We start from the raw sequence: 24,167 nt of genomic DNA, 5'->3' as shown, positions 1-24,167 counted from the left end.
CGCTCTGCCGCCGCAGCGCCTCTCCGCGCCTAGGGTTGCTGCGGGGCGGGGGGCCCTGCCCGGCCCCGCTGCCCCTGGCTGCCTTGCGCAGAGCCCGGCGGAGAGCTGCAGGCCGCGGCCGCGGTACACGTGTCCCTGTGACTCTTGTTTACTATCGGCCGAGCGCCGCGCGGGGCAGCCTGGGGGCTGTCGTCTTATCGCGCCCGAGTCAGCCCGCGGTGGCGGCGGCGGAGACTACGGCTCCCAGAACGCCCCTCCGCGTGCCAGCGGGGGCCTTGGCCAATCGGAGCGCTGTCTGGGGGTGATTGATGTGATGCGCGGTGCAATCAGCTGCTCGGGAGATTCAAAACATGTCCGCCCTCCGCGGAGTTCTGATAGACGGGCCAAGCAGCCAATAGGGAGCGGCTGGGGCCTGCGCAACGTTGTTTCGGCTACTCGGCGAGCGAGCACCGCCAGAATTGGGAGGGGCTTCGCTGTGGGAAGGTGGCGGGGGGGGGAAGCTGAGGGGAATTTGGTAATGGCGACGGGTTTGGTAAGTACTACAAAGTTTGGAGCTGCCGCTTCTGGGGGGCTGCGAGGCCCCGGCGGGGCATGGGCGGGGTCCGCCGGGTCGGAGGGGAGCGGAGGCAGGCGCGGGCCGAGCCGAGAAGGCCGTTGGCTCCTGGCTTGTGGCAGGAGCCCGGACATTGTTTACTGGGCGCCTTTCCTCACCGGCCCTGCGGGGCCGCCAGGCTCCCGCGCTGTTGGGCTGAAGGGCCACGGGGGCGCCGGCCGCCCCAGCGGTCCTTCAGCTGCGGCACCAGGCCGCGGAACCAAGCGAAGTAGAGCGAGCGTCCCCCCTTATTTTTTTCTTTTTCTTTTTTTTTTTTTTTTTTTTTTCCCCGGGGAGCGCCCGCCTGCCTCGGTCTGTCAGAGCGAGGGCGCTCTGCGCCGTCACGGAGAGCAGCGGCTCGTGAAGGGAGGAGGAGCGGGGGGGGACGACTTAGTGCCAGCGGCGTCCCGGCCGGGGGTTAGCGGCAGGGTCTGGGGCGAAGGGGGGGCGCCCCCGCCGCCTCCCCCCCGGCCAGGCCGAGCTGTTACGCAGTTGTGAATGAATGGGGCCTTACGCGCATGCGCCATGCCGGCAGCAGTGTATAAACAAGGGCAGCGTCCAGGCGGGGTCACGTGACGGGCCCGGGTGCGGGCGGGGGGAGGCGGGGGCCCGGGCGCGGCCGCGGGCCGGGTCCGTCCCGGAGCGGGGGGTGGGGTGGGCGGGTAGTGGAGGGGGCTGGGGGGGGTGGGAGGCTGCCCTCCGGCGGGGGGCACGTACTGCTCCGTGCTCACACGCCTTTGGTTCTGCTGTAACTGTTACGTAATCAAAGTCATGTTTGTTCTGCGATGGGCGTTTGAATGGGGGGGGTGGGGGTGGAGCGCTCCCTCCGCGGCCCTCGCGGGGCGGGGCGACAATCCGAAGGAGCTGGGTGGAAGGTAGGGTAGGGTTCGGCCTGTGCCGTGCTGGAAGGCCGCCTTTGCCAAAACATCGTGAATCATGTTCCTGTGCTGCTGCTCTGCGGCTGTGCCTCTGCAGCGTTTTGGCACAGCTGTGCGAGGCCGGGATGCGGAGCGAGGATCCCTGATCAAAGCAGCTGTGCCAGTAAAAGTCCCTGGTGTAGATCCAGTCTTGCCAGTATGTTGTGTTTTGCTTGGAGAAGCTGTTCTCCGTATTAAACACCATCCAGTAAATCGCTACAGGCATAGACCATGCCTGAGACGGCAGCGGTAGGTTGGGGGAAGGAAGGCAAATAGCAGAAGGAAAACCACTTCCACCCAGGCGTTCCTGCACGGTGCGGTTTGGGTGGATACTGCTCGGTTCCTGCTGAACCCCTTCTCGGCCACAGTCTTTGTTTACTTCTGTTCTGAATTTATTTTTGTCCTTCAAAAGTAGACGTGGTTTAGTTAATAAGCTCTTTGTTAATACTGACATATTTTAAAGCACAGATTCTTAAATAAATTCATGTAGCTTCTGAGGAAAATGGCAGTAATTATAGTTCTGGGAAGCATACTTCTAGAAGGCATCTGTTGCAACAAGTTTTGAACATGAAGTTAAACTAAAAGAATATAAATCTTTACAAGCTAATTAGTGACCGTTCCCCTTAATGTTCCAAAACACTGAAAGGCTGAGAGAAGCACGTGATGTCCAAAGGAGGCTTTAATCAAGCAGAATAAAAACAATTTGATAATTCAAGTTGGGCACTTACTTTGTTTTTTATTTTAATTCAGTTGTTAGAGGATATTTTGGCTTTTGTACATGGGTAGCTTTGGTTTAGAGAAATTCTTGTGACTTGGAAGAATAATTTATTTCTCAAACAACTTTCTTGTCAGACTAGTGTGTTGTATCTGTACTTTATCTCAGACTTGCATTGTGTTGGGGTAACCAGAACAGGTACTTCCAAATCTTGGCAGCAAGGAAGGAGAAGGTAGCAGTCCCAAAATAAGTTAATTTTGGCAGGAAAACGGAAAAGGAAGGAAGAAAAAACAGAAGGAAAAACAAGGCAGAAGGCGTGAATGGAAGGACTTAGACAAGTCAGAAAAACAAGGAGTGGCTTTTTAGAGTTGATTACATGGAGATAATATCAGGGTCCTGACCTGTACTACTGAGGTCTGGTTTTCTGTTCAGAAATGACTGAACTTTCTGCCCTTGTGGTGTTCCGTAATTTTGCTGTCCCTCATGGGTGATACAGGAATGATTTGCATTAATGATGCTTCTTAGGGGTGAAATACACATGCCATTGATAGTTTATTTTGTATGTTCTCATTTCTCTTACCATCTCTCTCCTTAAAATCAGAATTACACTGTTGTGGCTTTTGCAGTAGTGCCATTTGAGTAGGATCAAACATTTTATGTTTGGAATGAAAGTTAATGTAAGCTTTGCATGTATTTGAAAGATTATGAAGGGAGAAGGTTAGAAATTTTCCAGTAAAAAAAATTCACTGCTCAGGTTAGGCCTTTCTGGTAGGGCCAGTATGTAATTGAAAGGGTTACATCTGAACTATGTTATATACAGGACAAGCTGTAAAATAAATGAAACAAATTTATGGAATAAGTGGGAACATGGAATTAAAAATGTTGGCTGTATACATAAAGCACCTTTTAACTGTTTATTAAAATAAAGCTGTTGTTTTGTTGTAATTGTTATCAGATGTTTTTTTATGCATGGCACTAAGGGAGCTCTTAGGATGATAGGCTTACTTTTCCATATGAAAAGGTCTGACGGGTTTTAGCTGTCTTTCTCTAGTGCGGTGCATGATAGCTTACTTAGTGGACATGCATGTGGGAGATTTTTCAGATTTGCTTTCTTAATAAGCTTTGTTTTCTGTGCGTTTGTGGTGCACTCTTGTTTACTTTTTCAAGGATAATTCATTAAATACAAGGTACTCATGTTATAGTAGCTTTAATTTGTCGTGATCTGAGAAAAACAGTAGATAACCACATTACTAAAGACTGCGTAACTTTGTTTTCCAGCTTTTAGAGGCAGTGGTTGTGGAGAATAATCACGCAGTTCCTTGACTGCTAAAGATGATTTAAAATATTTCTTTTGGTATGAATGTTGCAGTACTGGGATTGAGGGAAATGAAATTGCAGTGAAAACTAGTAGAGGCTTCTTTTTCTTTCCATTTACAACGCAGTTAAGGATGTTAGCAGTCAGGTGTGTTTGAGACTGTACCTAGAGCTGAGATAGCAAGGGCTGTGAAGGGCAGTGGGAAAGGACAACTAGGAAAGATGTGGGCCCGGTGCTAAATGGCGTAGGAGACCTAATGGCAAGGAGTTGGGGACGGCATCTTTGCTTTGTCCTTTACTTGCAAGGCCTGTTTCCAGGTTCCTTGAGCTCCTGGGCGTAGCAGCATGCCTGGCCGAGCGAGGAGCAGCAGAGAGGCAGGTTAGGGGCAGCCCAGGTCGGCGAGGCCAGAAGGATGTGTCGGGGGAGCTGGCCAGTGTCGCTGTGAGGATGCTCTCCAAAAGGCAGTGCATTTGGTGGCAGGAGGGCCTCCAGTAACTGCAGAAAAGCAAATGTCTGGCTTGAAGGAGGAGGATTTGGGGAAATGCCAGGCTGGTCAGCCTAACCTTAGCCTTCAAGAAGATTATGCGGCAGATCCTCCTGACAGCCATGTCCTAGCTGTTACAAGGCAAGGAGGTGACTGGGAATAGCCAGGATGGATTAAGCAAAGGCAAATCTTGTCTGACCTGTCAGATTGCCTTCAGTGACGGGAGGTGGTTCGGCGTACCAAGTGAATGTTCTTTACCTTGGCTTGAGTGGTGGTTGAGGAGGTCACCCCAGACTCGTGGAGGCAGCAGACACAGGCTGCGGCAAGGGAAGGTCAAATGTGGGTAAGGAACAAAGTCTTGACAGCAACAGTGGTCACTGGAGCAGGTTCCTGAGAAATGTCAGGGAATCTCCATCCTTGGAGGTACTAGAAACTCAAGTGGTGAGGGCCCCAGGCAGCCTCATCTGACTTCAGAGTTGACTCTGCTTTCTGCAGGGGTTGTACTTAGAGGTCCCTTTCAAGCTAAACTATGCTGTCTGTGATTCTCAACAGATGATGGAGGAGCTAGGGTTCTGGTAATGAAGTAACTTGTCAGGTGCAATTTAAAAAAGTTCACGTGTGTATGAATTTTTAACCTCTGTCTCTTTAAAGTCAGACACTTTGGAGCATCCTAACATGGTGTGGGAAGTGAAGACAAATCAAATGCCTAATGCAGTTCAGAAACTCCTTCTGGTAGTGGACAAGAGAGCTTCAGGGATGAATGAGTCACTGGAGTTGCTGAAGTGTAATGAAAACCTGCCCTCTTCTCCTGGATATGCATCCTGTGATGAACACATGGAACTTGGTAAATAACATGACTTTTTCAGAGGAAGCCAAATTCTGAAGTTTGTTGTTGTTTTCCTATAGTGAAATTACTGGAAGCAGCTGAATGAAGTTTACTGGTTTTTGACTTAAGTAGGGCAGGGCATATGACAGTGAATTGTGGTATCTGAAGGTCTTATTTTGAAGTCACTTCTCCCTTTAACGCGTTTCCAGTTCTGACACACTAGCCTGTTGACTTAAATGTGTTCTTGAACTGAGAGCTACAAATTTCTGTTTACAAATTTCTGCTCCTAATCTCCAGAGAAGCTTTTTTTTTTTTTTTTTTGGCACGAGAGAAATAGAAAGCTCAAGAGCTCCTCCTAAAGAGGGAAATGATGCTGCTTTAGATCCCCTGCAAATAGAGATTCTGAGCTAGAGGAAGATTTAACTTCCATTCTTCTGTATTGGATAAAAATAACATGTATGTTAGAAAGTATTGATAGCATCAGTGAAATATTTACACATTTAATTGAAATCCTGGCGTGATTAAGAACAATACTTGGTTACATGAGAGAATGTAACACAGACTTCAGTTAAATATGGCTTTGCTATTCTATTTAACTTGTGTAACATGTAGATTGTTGATAGGAATTCACTTCTGCAAGACCGTATGCTCAGCTGTCATGACTTTTGACTTACATAATTCTAGTTCCTTGGTGGAAACATGGAAAACTTTTACCTTGTACAGCCCCTGATGTTCATATTTTTTAGTGTTGCACCTGCTAGGACAGATTAATTGTTGATTTAGTATTTCAGTGAAGCATGTTGCTACTTTTGCGTAATTCTTCAGTACAATTCTGTGTAAACTAGTTAGTCTAGTTAAAAACTTTAAAACCAGAACTGCATTTTTATCTAGTTACTTAATGTTTTTCTTAATTGCTAAATTGCTTGTATGAGTGTATAATAGACCAGAAATGTGATTATTTCTGTGGCTATTTTGTCAAAATTATGAATAGGATTTGTGAAATGTTGGTCATTGTGATATGAGAAAATAAAATCAGTTACTTCATTGTAATTCCTTTTTTATTTTCATTTGCAAGATCTGGTGTCAACTAGAATTTGTTGATGGGTACAATTATGGTAATTGGTGCGTTTGTTTGTAGATGATCTTCCTGAACTACAGGCTGTGCAGACGGATTCTGCCCCACCTGCACTTTTTCAGGTTGGAGCTGATGTTTCACATCAGGAATGTTCAAGGTCTTCCTGGAACCAACATACCTCAAACAGCAATTCAGAAAGTGGTTATTGTGAGAACGGGGTGAACTGGTTGACAGAATTAGCAAATATAGCCACAAGTCCTCAAAGTCCTTTGATGCAGTGCTCTTTTTATAACAGGTACTGACGTTCATTTCAGTTTTGAACTCTTAAGATTTGTAATACTATGTCTCCAGAAACATTTTCTTCACTTTTTACACCTCCTGCCTTTGAACTGGAGCCCTATTTTTGATCTTTCTGTATAGTAACTATTCTTCTGTGGAAGATTGCACAGGACTCATTTCAGAGCCTGTTGCAAAAATGGCTAATTGCTAGCGGTGAATGAGGTAGGCTGGTATAAGGACATTGCACAGAAGGCTCAGAAATGACAGCCATTTACTTCATGTGAAGCAGCAGATGAAAAATCAAGATGAATTTATTATGTTAAATTCTTAATACTTGCTAGTGCATAATGCAATGTATTTTTTATTGATACTGTTTCAGATTTGCGATCTGTAAATTCCATAAGGCTGTGAGAAGCAGTGTGGGATCTTAGAAATTTCTGGGCTTTACCTTTTATTGCATGGCTTTGGTCTTACAGGTTTATAGTAAGAAAATTAAATGCAGTACCGTTCACACTCATGCACAGGGGATTTAATTGTTAGGACAGAGCAGATGTCTGTGTACCTCAAGGTATTTGTAAAAACTTCAGCATTGTAACAAGGAGATGCTGATGTGAAGGTAGTCATTTGGGTGATACATAGAAGCTATGCAGGAGTTATGCTAAGTACTCCCTTTGCCTGAGCTTGCATCCTTTAATGATGCCATTTGACTGTTGGTGCATATGAAGTTTATTTGGCATTTGGCTCATGCCTACAGAAATATTTGTTAAATAAAAGCATTTTAGAGTAAAGGTAGCTAAGTCTTCTGTTGTCTTAATCTGAGATACTGTAAAATACATTTTTCTGTTGTAGATCATCTCCTGTTCACATAATAGCTACAAGCAAAAGTTTACATTCCTATGCACGTCCTCCACCAGGATCCTCAAAGAATGATCCCAACTTCAAGAATGATTTGGATGAAACACCAGTCAGACATGAAAGGGTGAGTTGTTCTGAAACATCTCTAAAATAAATACAGATGCATGAGTAATGGATTAAGCTTTTTGAAAAGAGAAACATTTTTTTTAAAAAAATCACCTGTTTAGTTCTAATACCATTTCTGTTTAAGCTAGATACTCTGTTACTTTCTGCCCAACACAATAAACTTGCAGTGCTACATCACACACATTTTTATGAAGAAAACACATTCTAAGAAAGCTCTGCTTCTCTTGTAGTTCCTTCTATAGCAAGCTTTAAAAAATTGTAGTAACTTGTTTGCTGTCTTGAAAGGAAATACAAACCCATCTCCTTTTAGATGCACAAAACTTGTCAGTCCTGCTTCTTCCTTTCCTGTCTATTAATTTGTGTCTGAAACTTGTCTGTTAAAGACATGGGGCTTTTCCCCATGATTTATGTAGAACCACCTTGGCCCTACAGCTTTTCAGTAATTTGACCATACAGTAACGTGCACTCTGGGTGGTTTGTGGATGACCAAGGAATGGTAGCTTGTAAAATGTTTGTACCTAAGCATGAGATAGTCCATAGGTGTGAAATGAATCTCAGAGAATGAAACTTGAAAATTTCAGGATGGCACATTTCAAGGTAGGAGATGAAAACACTCCATTCACATTTACTGCATTCTTTGAATCTTTGTCTTCATGTTACATTTCTGTTAGTATTGAAGGCAAAACGATGACACATGCAAATCAGTGAATGTATCTGAAGACATGTAAGACCAGCCCATCATCTTCAGTAAAATATTAACATTGTTTTGCTTTTTTTTAACAGGCAAATAGTGAATCAGAATCTGGCATCTTCTGCATGTCATCACTTTCAGATGATGATGATTTAGGATGGTGCCATTCTTGGCCTTCAACTGTTTGGCATTGTTTTCTAAAAGGTAGAACAACACATTATTATTAAATAAGTAGTTGTATTGTCTTGTTCTTTTTTTTGGGGGGGGCAACACAGACTTTTTTACATAACAGTAATTTTTTTTTTTTCCTTGAAAAAATCTATTAGGCTCTCGTTTATGCTTTCATAAAGGACGCAATAAAGAGTGGCAGGATGTTGAAGATTTCGCAAGATCTGAAAGTTGTGGAAAAGAGGAAAATCTCCCAGTGAGTCCTTACAAGGTAGCTGTTAGTTTTAATAAATTTATTTTGATACCTGTAGCAAATACTTAGTGTTTTGTTATCCCTGTGCCTTTAATTTCTGTCTCAGGAAGACAGGTTTATACTAAACTTTACTAGAGCTGATGGCTGTGCTATTTGAGTATCTTGCTTTAAAGCGATTGGACTGAATTCATTTAGGTGTATTTTGACTGTTACATCATCTTTATTAATTTCTAGCAAGAGCTTTTAGGATGTTGGTGTTTTTTAATGTAAGGTGATGGTACACCTATGGTATACACAGGTACATGCTCTTCTTGGGGGGAGAAATTTTGAACTGTATGTACGTTTACAGGGCTATGGTTCAGATGGTTTGAAGTTGATTTCTCATGAAGAAAGCATTTCCTTTGGTGAGTCAGTGCTGAAGCTGACTTTTGATCCCGGCACAGTGGAAGATGGCTTGCTTACAGTAGAGTGCAGACTTGATCATCCTTTTTATGTTAAAAATAAAGGTATGAAATGCTACAACTACACTTGGTTGTATATTAAAATATTCTTAGAAAGTGTTTGCAGATTTTATTGGTGTCCCATGTTGCTCAAGAAATTGGTAAAAGTGGTGTCGTAGAATCAATTTACTCTCTTTGTAAAGAAATCCAGAATTTGAACAAACAAAACTGTAAAGCTATAAATCTACAGAAATACTGCATTATCTCTTAAGGAAAGGTTTGATGAAATATATAAATGGAGCATAGGAAAGCAGAAAATTTGGGGGGAGAAAGGAAAGCTGCAAATAAGGGAGGCTTTTCTCACTCGCTAAACATGAAATTTCTGATGATAGAAGTTCCCAGTTTTCAATTACTTTTTTTTGGTAGAATGAGATAATAAACTATTTGCAGTAAGTATTCCCTGAGTAAATGTTTCTGATTTTTATTTTGGGTGAAAGGAACTACATCAGAACATTTTTGTAAAACGGTATCATTTAGAGGCATGGGATTGCTCCAGTTAAGAACTAGAGAGATTGTCTGGCCATTTGTCTAATTTAACTCTTTACCACTTCAGGTTGGTCATCTTTTTATCCAAGCTTGACTGTGGTACAGCATGGCATTCCATGCTGTGAAATGCATCTTGGAGATCTGTGTCTACCTCCTGGACACCCTGATGCCATTAACTTTGATGATTCAGGTGTTTTTGATACATTTAAAAGGTAATTTTTGGATAAAGTGGCCTCAGTGGCTCTTGTATTTAATGAGAAGGCACCTTAAGTCTACAAGAATTAGAAGCATTCTGTAGAGCAGAGAGGATACTTCTGGTAATACGAGATAAATAAGAGGGAGAAATGTAGACTGAATACTATGAAATCTGTGTAATAATGTGCTCTGCTAAACTGCAAAGAGTTTGGAATGAAAGAACTTTTCAGTTCCCTTTTATGATAGTTTAGGCCAGATTAAGTGGTAAAAATACATATATTATCTGTTATAAATTCTTCAGGTAAAGTGGGTTATGTTTGAAAAACCTAGTAGTTCTCCCAGAATAGTATGTCTGCCAGCTATTAACTTGCGCTTCACATGCAGCTGTCTCTCTGAATTACCTGAGTAGTTTCTTAGCAATAAATGCATGTGCTGTGGCTTTAGAATAGAGTACTTTCGAAATTCTTAATGTTTTTGTATATTCTGCTTTTTGTGATTCTTTTCTAATATATCAAATTTACCTTCATAGTTTGATTAACTTTGAGGTTTGCATTGCTTTGAGCAAGAGGTTCAACCAGATAACCTTCAGGGGTCCTGTCCAGCATAAATTATTCTAAGTTTCTAAGGAAGTAGTATTACTCACAAAGACTTTTCCGTACTATTTTGAGATTTCCAGGTTTGGTAGGATCCATATTCTCCTACAGTGTTAGCTCTTTTTTAGCATGTGTTTTAGTCCAGTTCCTTTTGGGTTGTTTTACAATAGAAAAAATGAATTTAAAATGCTGTTTGCAGTTCAGGCCCTAGGAGCTCTTTTATTATTTCAGTCTGGCATGGAGTGTGAGGTCCCAAATTGCATGTCCTCACTCATCTGTGCCTGTTTTTTTTTCTTACTAACTCGTATTCTGAGCTGCATATGTAGAGAGCTGTTAGAATCACTGTATTTGCGTCTCACTGAAGAAACCGGGCTTGTGAATTCAAGTCATGCAGCCCAGCTGAATACTGCTCGGACACTTCACATTTCCTGTCTATTTTGCTGGGCAGAAGGAAGCAAGTCACTGAAAAGGAGTTTGCAGCAGGAGCTGTGATTAGCAGGACAGAAGAATTAAAAATCGAAGTCCTGTTTCTGGGTTATGGGAGGGAGGTTAGAAATGTGAAGGGTGCCAGACTGTTCGTAGATCAGAGGTCTTTTCTCACTATCCTGTGAACTTGCCTGCAAGGTTGTCAGTGTTACCCCTTCTTTGTTGCTTTTTACTTTTCTAAGGCATTTTGGAGGCAGTCCTTAAGGTTCCACCCTTGCATTTAGGTTCCATCCCACAGAAGGATGGGGACTTTGCAGATGGGGGCTAGACTATCACTTGCAGCATTTCCTTTCTAGTAGTTCTACTTCATGTTTGGAAAAAAAAAACAACCTTCAAAGCCCTTATTTTTGCTATAAATTATGCAACTGTAGCCACATCGAGCAGTGGATGAGTGGAGCCTTAGAGTTACATACATTTTATGTTTATTTTGTGGTGGTAACATAATGGTTTACCTTTATGATCGAGTAGAACCTTTACAGGTGTATTTTCCCCTTAAAGCATGCCGAGGACAGTGTAGCTTGTGGTTCCCAAACTGATCTGCACACACTTGGAGAGGATAACAAATAGTCTGTGGAAATAAACTTCTTCTGTAATGGTCAGAGGTTAATTGTAGTTGTTGGTGAACAAAAAAATCACAACAGTTTATAGTATTTGGAGGTCTTAAGTTGTATGAAAGCAACTCACCGAAGTGTTAAAAATACCTTGAAATGTAGCGGCACCTCACATTTTTGTCACTAGAGGGAAGCAGTGTCATGGGTTTTCAAACTTGTCACTTGGGTGGAAGGTTTGTCTGTAAAATAGTATTTAACTGCCTAGAGAAGTTATTTGTACAATAGTGTATATAACTTACTTTAATGCAGTGGTTTCATATTTATAATCAATACATATTTGCAAGTGAACTTCATGCTTATTCTTCCCACATCAGTTGTCCCTTTTAGTACCTGTCATTCACTGACCAGATTTCATTTATGGTAAGGACAGAAGCAGAAAGAAAGAAGGTTATTTCAAAAGAGGACGAAATTTGAAGACACTGTATAATGAATTGATACACAGCTGGGGAGTTGATAGTACACAGCAGATCTTGCAAAATTGCAGTTACCATTCCATTGAAAAAAACTATTAATGCATTTGTCAGAGTTCTGGTTTGGGTTTTTTTTCCCCACATTGATATGTGCATCAGGTAGAAATCATTATGTCACACAAAAGAGACTAGAATACTAGAAATGTAGCAGAGTTGAAGAGCGAATAGCTATTTAGATATTTTACATGAAAATTGATTGGTTTATGATATGTCTTTTTCTTGTAGTTATGATTTTACACCAATGGATTCCTCTGCAGTTTATGTGCTAAGCAGCATGGCTCGCCAGCGTCGCGCTTCTCTGTCTTGTGGAGGGTCAAACAATCAAGATGCTGAGAGATCAGAATGCAGTAGTAAAAACTGTGCGCCTACTGCGTCATCACATCTTTCCTCCAGTTCTTTGTACAGCAAAGCTGGCAAAAGCCACAGCTCAGGGACTGCAAGTACTGTGAGTGCCACTTCTCCAAACAAGTGCAAAAGACCAATGAATGCCTTCATGCTTTTTGCCAAAAAATACAGAGTGGAATATACTCAGATGTATCCAGGGAAAGACAACAGGTAATGGTATAAAATGTAGTTTTGTATTACTGGGGAGCTAGCAGAAGAACCGTGTCCCACCTTTGCATTTAAGTGGACTAGATTTTGCATTTGAAACAAAATGTATATTGTTTTAAGAACAAGTTTTGAAAGATGCTGAACAAAGCTTAATCTGTGGGCACACCTTTAAGTATTTACAGTACTCAGTAAATCTGCCACAAGCCATTTTTGGCAAACTTAACCTTCTGAGAAAGCATTCAGGTAAAACAACTGACATATCTATGTATGTGCACCAGCAGAGTCACAAATACACAACAATCATTGTTTACACTGATGAGAAATGTTCATGGGGAAAAAAGTACCAGGCTCTCTTGTGTTGTAACGGGAAAATTAATTTTAAAAAATAATTTTTAAAAAACATTTATTCTCAGACTGTATATCATATTGAGTAATGGAGTACTGATTGTTGGGATACCTGAAAGATCTTAGTCCAAACAGCACATTGCCAAATTTTGCTTGTCCTGAAGGCATTAAGTAATCTGCTGAAACTTGCAGGAAGAGTCATATGACCGTGTGTTTGAGGGGAGGGTTCTTTGTTGGTTTCTTCTTTTGTTTCTATCTAGATGCACATTCATGTCTAATCATGTTTTTATAAAGGTCTCCTTTAGATATGTTTTCTTTTTAATACTAAATTGTATTAAACAATTATATATTTATTATATCTTTATTTCTATTCTATATATTTATTATTTATACTTATAGATAATATATTCATATAATATAAAAATATCACCTATAATAATATATGTATGTGTATATTATATAATAATTTATATTATCAAAATATGATTATAAATTATAAAATAAACATTTAATCAGTTTAATATTAAATGTTTTGTGCTAATTGTGCAAATGTAAATATAAACTAAAACACATGAACATGCACTGATCTTACAATCAGTTTTTTTTATGTTTATAACATTATGAAAATTGTTACTATAAAAATTGCGTTGTCACATAACAATTTGAGTGCTAAATCTCATAAAAACTGAAGGTGACAGGCTTTGAGAGGGTTTTGGCTATTTCCTAATATTCTAGTAAGGAAGCTGTAACTGGTGTTGAGGAATAAAATCCTACCACACAAATAAGCCATCTTTAAATCCCAACCAGTCTTGTGTGTCCTAGCAGTGATGTTCTGCAGTGTTTATAGTAATTTCAGTGAAGCAGATGCGCTGCCTTCAAATTCATTGCAACCATCAGACAGAAATGTTGGCTAGGAAAGTTTACGATGGTTGTATATTTAATTTAAAATGCTGATTTCAAACAGATGAAGTGAACTGGAGCTGCAGCTGGATGGATGTGAACAGAAGTTGAATATTTCGGTGGGCAGGTTTACCTCGGAGGGAAGTGATGACAAAGCTCCAGGTTCCAGCCTGCCCTGCTCCCTGGGCCGTTTGGAGGGCAGTGCCCGTGGATGCAGTTTCTTGGCACCCACAGGGTACAGCACAGAAGACTGATCATAAGAGTTAGTGTAGGTTGATTTTACAGGCATTCAGCTATAGTTGCTTAAGCGTTGCTGGGACATTGATTATTTTAGCTATTCAAAGGCAACTGTTGTTACTTAAATGTGTGTGTCATTTTCAGATGAATGAGCAGATCATCTCATTGTATGCTTATATAATGAGATGCTTATATGTAGTACTCATTTCTGTTCAGCGGAGTTCTTATGTTTGCTATGGGTTTTGGGTTTTTTTCTTAAGCATTTAAGAAAGGACAGAACTTGAGATGTCCCGAGTTAAGCGGTCTGTTTAGAGACAAAGTAGTTCAAGTCACGTCAGCAAGACAGTGAGCTGTAATCACTGAAAGCACAAGTCAGCATTCACGTGATACTTAAAAATACTGTGGACTGTAGGACCGTACTTAAGAAGCTGGTGTTAGGGTAGCATTTGTTTCTTTTCTAGATATTCCCACTGTAACCATGGTTGGTCTTGGTTATGCTTCAGAAATACTTGAATAATTTGAGTAGTGTACAATCTAAGGATGAAGAAAATCACTCAGCTATTAACATTTGTTCATGCTGAACATAATTACTGAGTAAACCAGAGATGATCTCAATTCTGTTCAGTAATTTCTTTTGAATTAACTGCATGTGAGGGATTGCATGCTGCACGTAGTCGGTTGATAAAATGCGGTGGGGTATCTTACCAGCGTTTTAAGATGACAGAGGCAGTGTGCAGAGCACTGCGAAGTTCTGATGAGGTGACGGGTGCCTGAGGCAGTGATGCAGCAGGGTCAGGTTTTTGTACTTGTTTATGGTCACGAGAATTAGGTCCCTGTTACTTCAGGAAATTTTGCTGTATACATCTTTTCAGTCTCAGTGGTTCGCTCATACTACTGTTTCCTTGGAGAAATGGAGCTTTTGTCTCTTGTGTTAGATTTTTCAAGCTTTTTGAAACATACAGATCTCTACTCGCTCTCAGTGCCTCATAAGGTTTTTTCTCTGGAGGTATAAAATACATACAAATTTTTTGAGTGTGAAATACAAAGATTTTATAGTGCATTTTTATGTGGAAATGCAATGGCTTTAGCAGCAAGCCTGCTCTCTCTAGGTCACCGTGTTCTTTCCTGGGGGTATGAGCGACCCAGCACAAACTGGTGACCATACCCAGGTTTCTGGTGCTGTTGATTTGCCTCTGGATACTGCCAAAACGTGAAAAAACCAGCTCATTAAACTGGAATGTATTTCCTTCTGATGACAGACCAAAGATAGTGGCTTACAGTTTGGCTAGAAGACTAGAAATTCCATTGCCAAACAGACAGGCTGTCCAAATAGATTTGATGTTGATGGGATGTGGTTGCAACTTGAGGAGTTTGCTCAAAGGAGTCACCAGAGCATGTGACAGCACAGGCTTACCGGCAGCGCCAGCGGAGCTCTTGCTGTGCTCTCCAAGTGCTCTGCACCTCGCGGGAGCCTGACCAGTACAACATGGTCTTGCAGGATTAGAATCCATTTTCTTAGTATGGTGCAGAAAAGCCTTCCGAATTGCTGTATGTGTAATGCCGTGGAAACGGCTGATGACACTTTGCTCTTCTTGGATGTGTTAGAAAGTCTGAATGGCTTTGCCACCAGCAAGGAACTTTTTAATACGATAAAGCAAAGTATGTAGTTGTACACACCTTTTCCTTAAAGCTGGTCATAGAACTTCATCGCTGTAATCTGAAGCCAAAGCACGCCTACTCACTAATTTACTAATTTTATCAATATAAAAGAGCTGTTTAGAGATTTTCATTCAGCTGAAGTGTGGAGTTAAAGCTTCAATGGAATCTTGATCCAACATTTGGGAGTGTAGTTAAGCAATATGGCATGATAATACGGGGAAGTATTGCCCAAAAGACATCAAGTTTATAAGCAGTAGGAAAGCAATCCGTTCAGCTTCTGGAAATCGTGATAGGTGTGTTAGAGCAACTGATTCCTTCTGCTTAGGAGTGGGAACTTACCAGTATGTTCCGCCCAGTATGGATTGAAGGTGGAAGAAGCTACATGCCTATGTTAAATAGACATGGGGATCTGCAGTTAATGAAATACTTGTTTGGCTGAGGTCATATTCAGATCATTGCCCTAATTATTAGAGAACATATTTTCAGCAAATCTGTCATGCGGTCTTCTAGTACGAAAGCAGAGCAAAGCAAATGTGAGTTACCATTTGGTGGTGGTTTAGGGTTTTTTAACATCCCTATTTTTCTGGTTTACGCTAGTTGCTGTGTACATCCTTTGAAATGTTAGACTGTGCGTTGACCCGTGCTCAGCTCACACAGAAGCCTCAGCTGTTCAACTGTTAAAAGGAGGATTGAGAAGATAATCAGAAACATGATTGTTTTTTAAAAAAATCTTTAAAGATACAGTTGATTTCTTCTGTGTGTATTATTTCCACGTTTAACTTTTGTCTTTAAAGTGCTGAGATAAAAAAAGAATATTCCTTTATTTCTTAACATGGTGTCCTGACCGTATTGTAAACATTTATCTTGCAGAGCCATAAGTGTGATACTTGGTGACAGGTGGAAGAAAATGAAAAATGAAGAAAGACGGATGTACACGCTAGAAGCCAAGGCCTTGGCAGAAGAACAGAAACGTTTAAATCCTGACTGTTGGAAACGAAAACGAACAAATTCTGTATGTTTGGGAAGCAGTCTTTGTTTTTTTTAATGCAGTTAAATGTGTTCATGTGGTACTAGAGTGGTTTTTGTGCAGGATAAAGTCTGCTGTCTGCTTTCTTGGGTAGCCCAAACCTTCATTTTACTCCCCTGTGTTGTGTAACTTGCTTTTGGACAGCTGGCCAGAGACGGGGGAGGGGAGGGTCTGGCTGCCTGTTTCCTGAGAGTTGCATGATTTCTGTTGGACTGCAAGTGAGTGCGCTTACGAAATGCAGAGGGAGGGCACGTGACCTTTTGTATGAAGTAACTGAGTTTATAAGGTTGTACCTAAATTACATCCGTCCATGTCTGTCAAAACAACTTAAAACTCCCACAGAATCCTTCTCTGTTCCGATTCAGTTTCCTTTTTCTTTACCGTTTTCTGTCTTGTTTACTCATAAGTTGTATCAGCATATACAAAGTTGTTGAGGGAGCAGATTGTATTTTTTCCATTAACCCCTTTTATTTATTACTCTATTTTAATTGTAAAATAAATAGAACAGATAACGCGTCCTCTGTGGGGAGATAGATTGTTTTCCACTTTGTAGAAGGCCATCAATTTAATGAGTCTGCAGCAAGGTGGGGGATATATTAGGTAAGATAAGGGCTTTCAAGCTAATTTTATCATATAAAGAGAACGTGGAAAAAAGGAGATTCTGCCATCCTCCATGTTCAGCTAGAAAAGCAGGGTGGAAGGAAAGATCCACTGAGGTGCACGGAATGCCGGGTCCTTTCATCAGCCGTTTTATGCCTGGACGGGAGCATCAAGCATGGTGTGGACTTCACAGGTTTAAGATTGCATCCTCAAATCACCCCCTTACTTCTCGTGTGTCAGTGAGGCTGCTTCCTAAACAGCATTTGCAAGTGTTGCCTTAAGACTGCGTAAGAAATGCACCACCAGTTAAGCTGCTGCTTTGCCGTACATACTGGGTGCCGAGTTCTCAGTCCCTTGTTGCAGAAGGTTTCACCAAATCCTAGCTGCTAGGAACAGGCTGGTTTTCTGTTCGCTGTATTCTGTTTTAATCAACAGTGACAACTTCTGTTAGATTTCCTTGTGGGTTTAGTTAAAATACTACTATTTATTTCTTTTCTTCTGCTTTTACGCTACTGCAGTCTTGGGCACTGGATGGGGAGATCAGTGCCATTTCACACGTGCACCTGCTTCTGGGAACTCACTGGGGCCGTGGTGTGTAACTGGAGAACAGTGGTGGGCTGGCCTTAGGAAGAAGGACGCCTTTCTTACCCTGCCTTGTAGTAGTATTTTCCTTGTCCCTGGGGTCTTCAAGCCAAGATAACAGTATCTGTAGAACTTGTTAATGCAGCGTTGCAGCAGGAAACACCTTGTTTTCTGTCGGTGAACTATGAATGTTGTTAGCAGCTTGGTTACCTTACCAAGCAATAACTGTGGACTCCCGGCTGTGACAAAGAAGCCTTGATGATCTGTCGATCAGGGGATAAAATAATCGTTCAGCCTTTTCTTCTCTTCTAACTGATCAATGATCACAAGTACTTGTGGCTTTCAGAACAAACGTTTGCTACAGTTAAGGTAAGGTCTGCCTCCCCTTTGCTTCGTAACCACTAACCTGGTTTTCTCTTCTCTTTTTCTCAGGGCTCACAACAGCATTAAGCCAGAATTTTCCTGTTAACTCTGTATTTACAAAATGGCTGTTGCTTGATGGCAAGAAGATGCAAGATCAAGGTCTTAACTATTTGTTGTGACTTTATATGACCATAAAATACCGGCACCATCAAGTTGGAAATGATCTAATACGAGTGCAGATTTGCTTTTTACAATAGAACATTAAGTAAGCTGAAACTATCAACAATTTAAACCAAATTGCCTTATTTTTCTTCCAAACTTCATATATGCATCAGGTAATATAGGCTTGAAAATGGATATCCTGTGGTGCTAAAGTACTTTAGAAAGAGGCGAAGGAGATGTGTATAAATGTTTATTTTTAAAGAAAATGTACAAAAAGGGGAATTTTAAAATATGTAACAGCTGTTTATATACATTGATTCTTATTGCTGATTAATATGTATTGCACAACCGTATTATTAATTACGATTCTGGGGCCTGGGTTTTTCTGAAATGGCAAAATGTATTACCAGCCTGTAGCTTCCCAGCCTGCCCAGATGCCAGCAAGTTGCCCAGAACACGCGGTAAGTGGAGAGTGTTGTGTGATGTCGCACGGGAGCTGCTGCTTGGGTTGCCACGTATCACATTTGTATCCACAAGGGAGATAGTTTTGTTGCACCAGCTGGCGCTAGTGAGAGCTGTTACGGCCCAGGACAGGATGAAATGAATAAATAGCATTATCTCAAGAAAAATGGTGCTGTTGATATCGTCACCATCATAGTTTTAATTCTGTGTTCTGTCTTTGCCACATACTCTACAACATTTTATTTTGCCATAAGACATCTTTATGGTGGGGGCAAACTTTGCACTTAACTATACGTGCAACACTTGCACTTTACTTTTTTTTTTCCTCCAACTGTCTAAAAATTAGAGCAGCTGCGTTAGGATTACAATTGCTTCTGCTGTGAACTTTTACAATCATAGCTTTTCATGTACTAAACAGCTGTGTGTTTTTTTGTTGTTTTTTTTTTTTAAGAATCACAACTGTAAATTTCAGTTTATGACACATGTCTATATGATGTTGCCCCTAAGATTTTTGCACACTATATTCTTGTATATCATTTCAAATAAATTCATTAAAACTTGGTGGTGTGTATTTTGTAAAATGAAGGTGACTAATCATTAGGCCAGCCCTGCAGAGAGGAGCACATTCCGCACGGAAGTCTTCGTGTCAACCCATTTGAGGTATGTATTGATGCTTTGCAGTTAGGAAGTTGCTGAAGAATTTCAAATGCTGATAGGATTGGATAGTCGATGTTCTTTATTACAGTTTAAACAAAAGAAGAGCTGAAATCAATATAAGTTATTCCAAAGCAAACAGAAGCGCAATAGAGAATCATTTACATTACTTATAAATATTTTTCCTTGTGTTAAAATCAGTGATTTTTAGATGGGAACTGACAGTACTTTTGAAATGCTAGAATAGTCTTCTCAAAAAGCCTAAAATGTATCCAACTGTTTAAAACTATAGGAAAAGAGCTACTTCCTTATTTGAGATATTCAGCAATTATACTGTAATATTTGAGTACGTTCTAATTTTATACCTTTCTAAATTCAAAAGGAATGCTGAAGTGATTCGATTTTATTAGATACAGACTTAGAGCACATAAAAATTATACAATTTCCTTATTTGTGTATGAATAAGTTCCTACAATGCGAACGTAAAGCAAGAAGATGGAGGTTTCGCCAGTGAAGTAAGTAAACACATTAATTGTAAAGCTTACGTATTTGGGAGTAACTTGCATGAACCCGAAGTATTTATGTGGTACCAAAGACCCGTGAGTGTGGTGCTGTCCATTCCCTGTTTGAGAGAGTTGTCCAGGTATGTTCACTGAAGGGTTGACATTGCTTTCTGCAGCAGCTGAACCATTATGGGATAGACTGTTGCAAACTCCTTTCCTTCTCTTGTTCTTACTGACTGAACGTAAGCTTCCAGTGCACCGCTAAGGAAAAAAAAAAATAAAGTAGCTAAAGCAATTAAAGAGTGTACAAGCACTGCAAGTGCAGGATCTGCACCTGAAATCAACTGACTTTGTTCCCCACTACAGAATTTTCCTCGGATGCTCTTGCGTGTCTTTGTGGAAGGAGGTGGGCAGAAAAGTCTTTACAAAGCTCTACGTAATTGTTTCATGATTTTCATTTCTTGCATGTTTTGGGGAGCGGAAAAGTTAACATTTAAATAAGCAGCAGCAGCATGTTGCAGATGGCTTGAAATGACAGCTCTGACGCACAGAGTCGGGCACATTGCTGTACTGGTAACCTTTAGAAATGGAAAGAATAGACTCCAGCTGCTGCAGACGCTAAGTACAACTTGCAGAATGAAAACTGGGGCACTGGTGAACAACTGAGATGCCCTGAGGTGATTTCCTGGCTAAGTCTTTTGAACCGCTGTCCTTGGGGAAACGCTGCGCTAACTCACAGTGTACGTGTGTGCTTCGGCATCTTTGCGGTGTTTTTCTTGTAGGATGTTGCACACAGAAGTAAGTCTTGTGTAAGCTGCACAAATACAGGCATTTCAAAGCTAAAGTGGGAAATGGTGATGGTGTAATTTAACGTAATTTAAGTTGCTGTACAACAGAGGGCCACCTTTCATCCAGCCAGTGTAGTAAATGGTACTGAGTGCCAGCGTATCTGTAAAGCAAAGACTTTGTAAACACTGATCTGTTCAGATTCTGGCTTAGTAGTTCATTAACTAGCCCAGGTTGGTTTTGCCGTAGTTTTAAATACACCTTGTGATCTGATTTTCCTCTCCATTTCCTCTCTCCTGGTTCTTCATTTAATAGATACAATGATCTTGGGGGTTTCCTCCTAAAACTTGTTTATAATCATGTTACGTTAGTGCTATTTGCAGCAAAACTCCGACATTTAAGGAAACGTGCACGCAAACAGCACCCCATTTCAAGCGGGGACTAAGCTCCCCATACACGGCTGTTCCTCTTCTGGCTGGTGGCTGTGGCAGCACCAGTACAGGCTGGCACTGTGGCCCCTCCTGCCTGTACCAGGACGGGGCCCTGCTGCCACCCCCCGCGCAGCAGAGCTCCCTGCGGGTCCCCGTGCGGGGCTGCGGGCCGGCGTTCGGCTCCCGGCTCCCGCCTGCCTTTCCGGCAGCACAGGGCACGCCGGCACGGCTGCGCTGCCGGGGAGGGCTCCGGTGGCGTGGCAGGAACGTTACCCGTGCGGGGGGAGCACAGGGCTGAGGGAGACGGTAACAGCAGCTGCAGGGCAGTGCCTGTAACTACCCGTGAGCTGCCGGGGGGTGGGGCTGCGTTTGCGTTCACGGCTGGTTCCAACAGACGCGTTCGCGGTGAAATACTGTGGCCCAGCATCGAGTTCAGGGGCCCTAAGGCAGCACCGCGACCCCCCGCGTGCCTGATGAGCAGTAAGGCGGTTAATTAGGCTTAAGGAAAACGCAACAGCGGGGCTCAGCCCGTGTTTCACACGCGCAGTCTCCTCCTGGAGCCGGGGTGATGAGGGAGGAGGCCAAGGTCCCCCTGTGATGCTGCAACACGGGGAAGCTGCAGCTGAGCCACCAAACCTGGCAGAGCAGAAGCGCGGGCAGGAAGAAGTGGGGCTGCAATACACTTTGCTGCCTGCAAGTAAACCAGCAAGGGGCTCTGAACTTCCCAAACGGAAACTAGACCCCCCCATACTGGAGCGTTGCTGGGACTCGCCCTCAAAGTTCGTGTATTAACAAGTGGGAGCTGGTCCTGAGGCCAAGAGCCTTCGGTTTGCTGGAGAGAGGAGTCAGCTCTGGGTTCCAAGAAGCCAGTGACAGTGGCTGCAGCCGCTCTGCCAGCGCCCCTCACCCCCCCCCCGAAGCCACACAGCCGGGGGGCAAGCGGAGGAGCTGGGGGTCCACAAACAGCACGTGCGCACACGCGTCGCTAACGGAGTTTGGCCGTGTGAGAGAAGCGACCACCTGGGCAACCAAGGGACCGACCCAAGGCAGCTCTTCTGAGCACAGGATGAGGACGGCACAGCGCAGGCACGAGGTGCTGCCCCCCCCACCCCACCCCGGCACAGCTCCTGCCACCCCTGGGCAGGGCAGCTGGACTTGGCGTTCCCTCTTTGCTGAAGCCCAGGGCGCGCTGCCTGAGACTGGGGGGATGCAAAAGGAGGATGGGCCGGACGATCGGTGCGTTGAGAGGCTTCAGAAGAACACAGTGACTGAGCACAAACAGTCCCGGGTGCCCTTGAGAGCTCTTCAGTTTTTGTACCTGAATAGCGAGTTACTGCCCAGGGACCCCCACCAGGTGCCAACACACTCTGAAGAGCCGCTTTGCATTTTTTGCACATCAACAAACACCAAGAGAAAAGCTATCCCCTGTTACCGCCAGAGAGGCAGGGAAAGAAGATTTCTCTCATCTGGCCATAATGAAGCTGACTTTGCACCGGGTCAGCTCCCCGAAAACCTTCTGCCTGTTCTTCCCAGGGTCTCCGGAGGGCAGCACGGGGCCTACAGGGAAAGAAGTAACAACTGGAAAATGGCTTGCTGCAGCCACAAAGTGCTTCGTGCGACTCGCCTCACTGCCGGCCATCAACACGACGGACTGCAGAGATCAGGCACATTTGCAGGTGAGTTTTAAATCCCAAGGTTTAAAAAGAAGAAGTGAGACTGGGGGAGAGGGGCAGCAGTAACTGCGCTTTTTGGATAAACTGACCTCTCATGGCTGAGGGGCAAACAGGGGAGAAGCAGAGCGAGCAGCAGGTGGGAGATGCAGGCAGGGAAGGGTCAAGGATCCCATCATGGTGAGGGAAGATGCCTCAGAAGTCCCGTATCTCACATTTCCACTCAGGTCAGCACTCAAGTGCTCTGGTCAGCACTAGCTGTTGAACATGTAAGACGTTCATTACCTTCTACAAAGAATTTTTTCTACAAAGAATCTTCTATTAAAAGAAGAGAAACTCCTGGGACAGTTTTCTTATTGTAACTGTCATTCATCTTGCTGAATCTCTTCCCTTCCACTCACCGGTGTCCCTGTCTTGTCCTCTATACCCTCCCCAAAGTTTGTTGGGCCCAATTAGTTTTTAGAAGTCATCAAAAACTGAAAATAGAAAAAAGAAACATATTGACCTGCTTAACTTAGAAAGCTCTGACACCTCTTGATGAAGTTGTGGGTTGGCATCATTGTCCGGATGGTAACACTGCCATCCCTTTCTGACTTTTTCAAAGCAAGGAGATAAAGCCCTTGAAAAAGATGACAGAGATAACCAGATCCCTTCAGATGAAAGGGAGAAGCTTTACCTTAAAAGCAGCATCCAAAACCACTCAATTGGCCCTCAATAATCCATAGCCAGACAGTTATTCCCAGCGGATCAGACAAGAGGGAATGAGATTTAGGCCACACTAAGTGCCCCACGCAGTATTAAAGAGCCCTGCTGTCACACCTTCCAGCAGCTTTTATCTTTTTTCTTTCTCTCCTGCCTCAAAAGAATCTGATTTAGCTGGCAAAACCAACTCCATCAGTGGCAGCCACTGTCCTCTTACGACTCAAAGAGCAGCTAAAAGGAACTCGGCAAATTGTTTGGCAGCCTTAGAACTGCCCAGACCCTCCTCCTTCCCAGCAGAGACCTACAGCCAACAGAAGCTGATCTTGGTCAGCTCTCTTCACCTGTGCTCGCTCTTTTACCATGGCTTTGCTTGGGTTGTTTCAAAGAGACAGAGTCCAAATTCATCAATATGACCAACCCAGGAGCAATGTAACTCTCTTTTCTGCTCAAAAGACAACCAATAATTACCACTCCATCAATACTGTAAGGTGAATTCTTAGGCATTTTTCTAAAACAGACCTTGTACAGCTTTATATTTAACAACGCAAATAACATCTTTCTCAGTACTCTAAACGCATTCACTATTTTCCCACGTCCCATGCTTCCATCTCCAAAACAACTGTTTAAATGCTCTAAAGTTGAACGTTAAAATGCAATTAATAATCATTAATTTTACCTGAAATGCTAAAACAAAAGCTTGGTTCTTCTCAGACAGTAAGAGTTTGGCTAATGACAAAGGCAGGGTGAGCACCAGCTTCTCATCAACCTTAACATTTATGTTAGGCTCACTTGACTTGTCAGCCTTTAGCTCGTGAAGGTTGTTTTACAAATGTCACATCTCCCGTTGGTGGGGATTTCACTGTAATCCTGGGGGAAACACCGACAGGAACCGCAG

The 24,167-nt window shown here is 42.7% G+C and overlaps 2 protein-coding genes across 2 annotated transcripts in view; one reads left to right on the top strand and one right to left on the bottom strand.

Annotated features, from left to right (window-relative positions):
- Window positions 1-431: 431 nt before the first annotated feature.
- Window positions 432-19,087, top strand: HBP1 (HMG-box transcription factor 1). The gene is made up of 11 exons (XM_080392756.1): window positions 432-532; window positions 4,675-4,867; window positions 5,988-6,219; window positions 7,053-7,182; window positions 7,968-8,079; window positions 8,202-8,314; window positions 8,646-8,802; window positions 9,350-9,494; window positions 11,863-12,192; window positions 16,201-16,342; window positions 17,972-19,087. The coding sequence occupies exons 1-11, from the start codon at window positions 518-520 to the stop codon at window positions 17,987-17,989; spliced, it is 1,587 nt and encodes a 528-aa protein (XP_080248882.1). The 5' UTR covers window positions 432-517; the 3' UTR covers window positions 17,990-19,087.
- A 157-nt stretch (window positions 19,088-19,244) lies between these two features.
- COG5 (component of oligomeric golgi complex 5) overlaps window positions 19,245-24,167 on the bottom strand; it is a 181,922-nt gene continuing 176,999 nt past the window's right edge. Inside the window, exon 22 of the mRNA XM_080392755.1 lies at window positions 19,245-19,944. Coding sequence (XP_080248881.1) covers window positions 19,830-19,944 — 115 coding nt within the window. The 3' untranslated portion in view covers window positions 19,245-19,829. The remainder of the gene's footprint in view (window positions 19,945-24,167) is intronic.

Source organism: Falco punctatus (genome assembly GCF_963210335.1).
Source record: "Falco punctatus genome assembly, chromosome: 6".
NCBI lineage: Eukaryota > Metazoa > Chordata > Aves > Falconiformes > Falconidae > Falco > Falco punctatus.
This window is presented reverse-complemented; position numbering and strand designations above follow the sequence as displayed.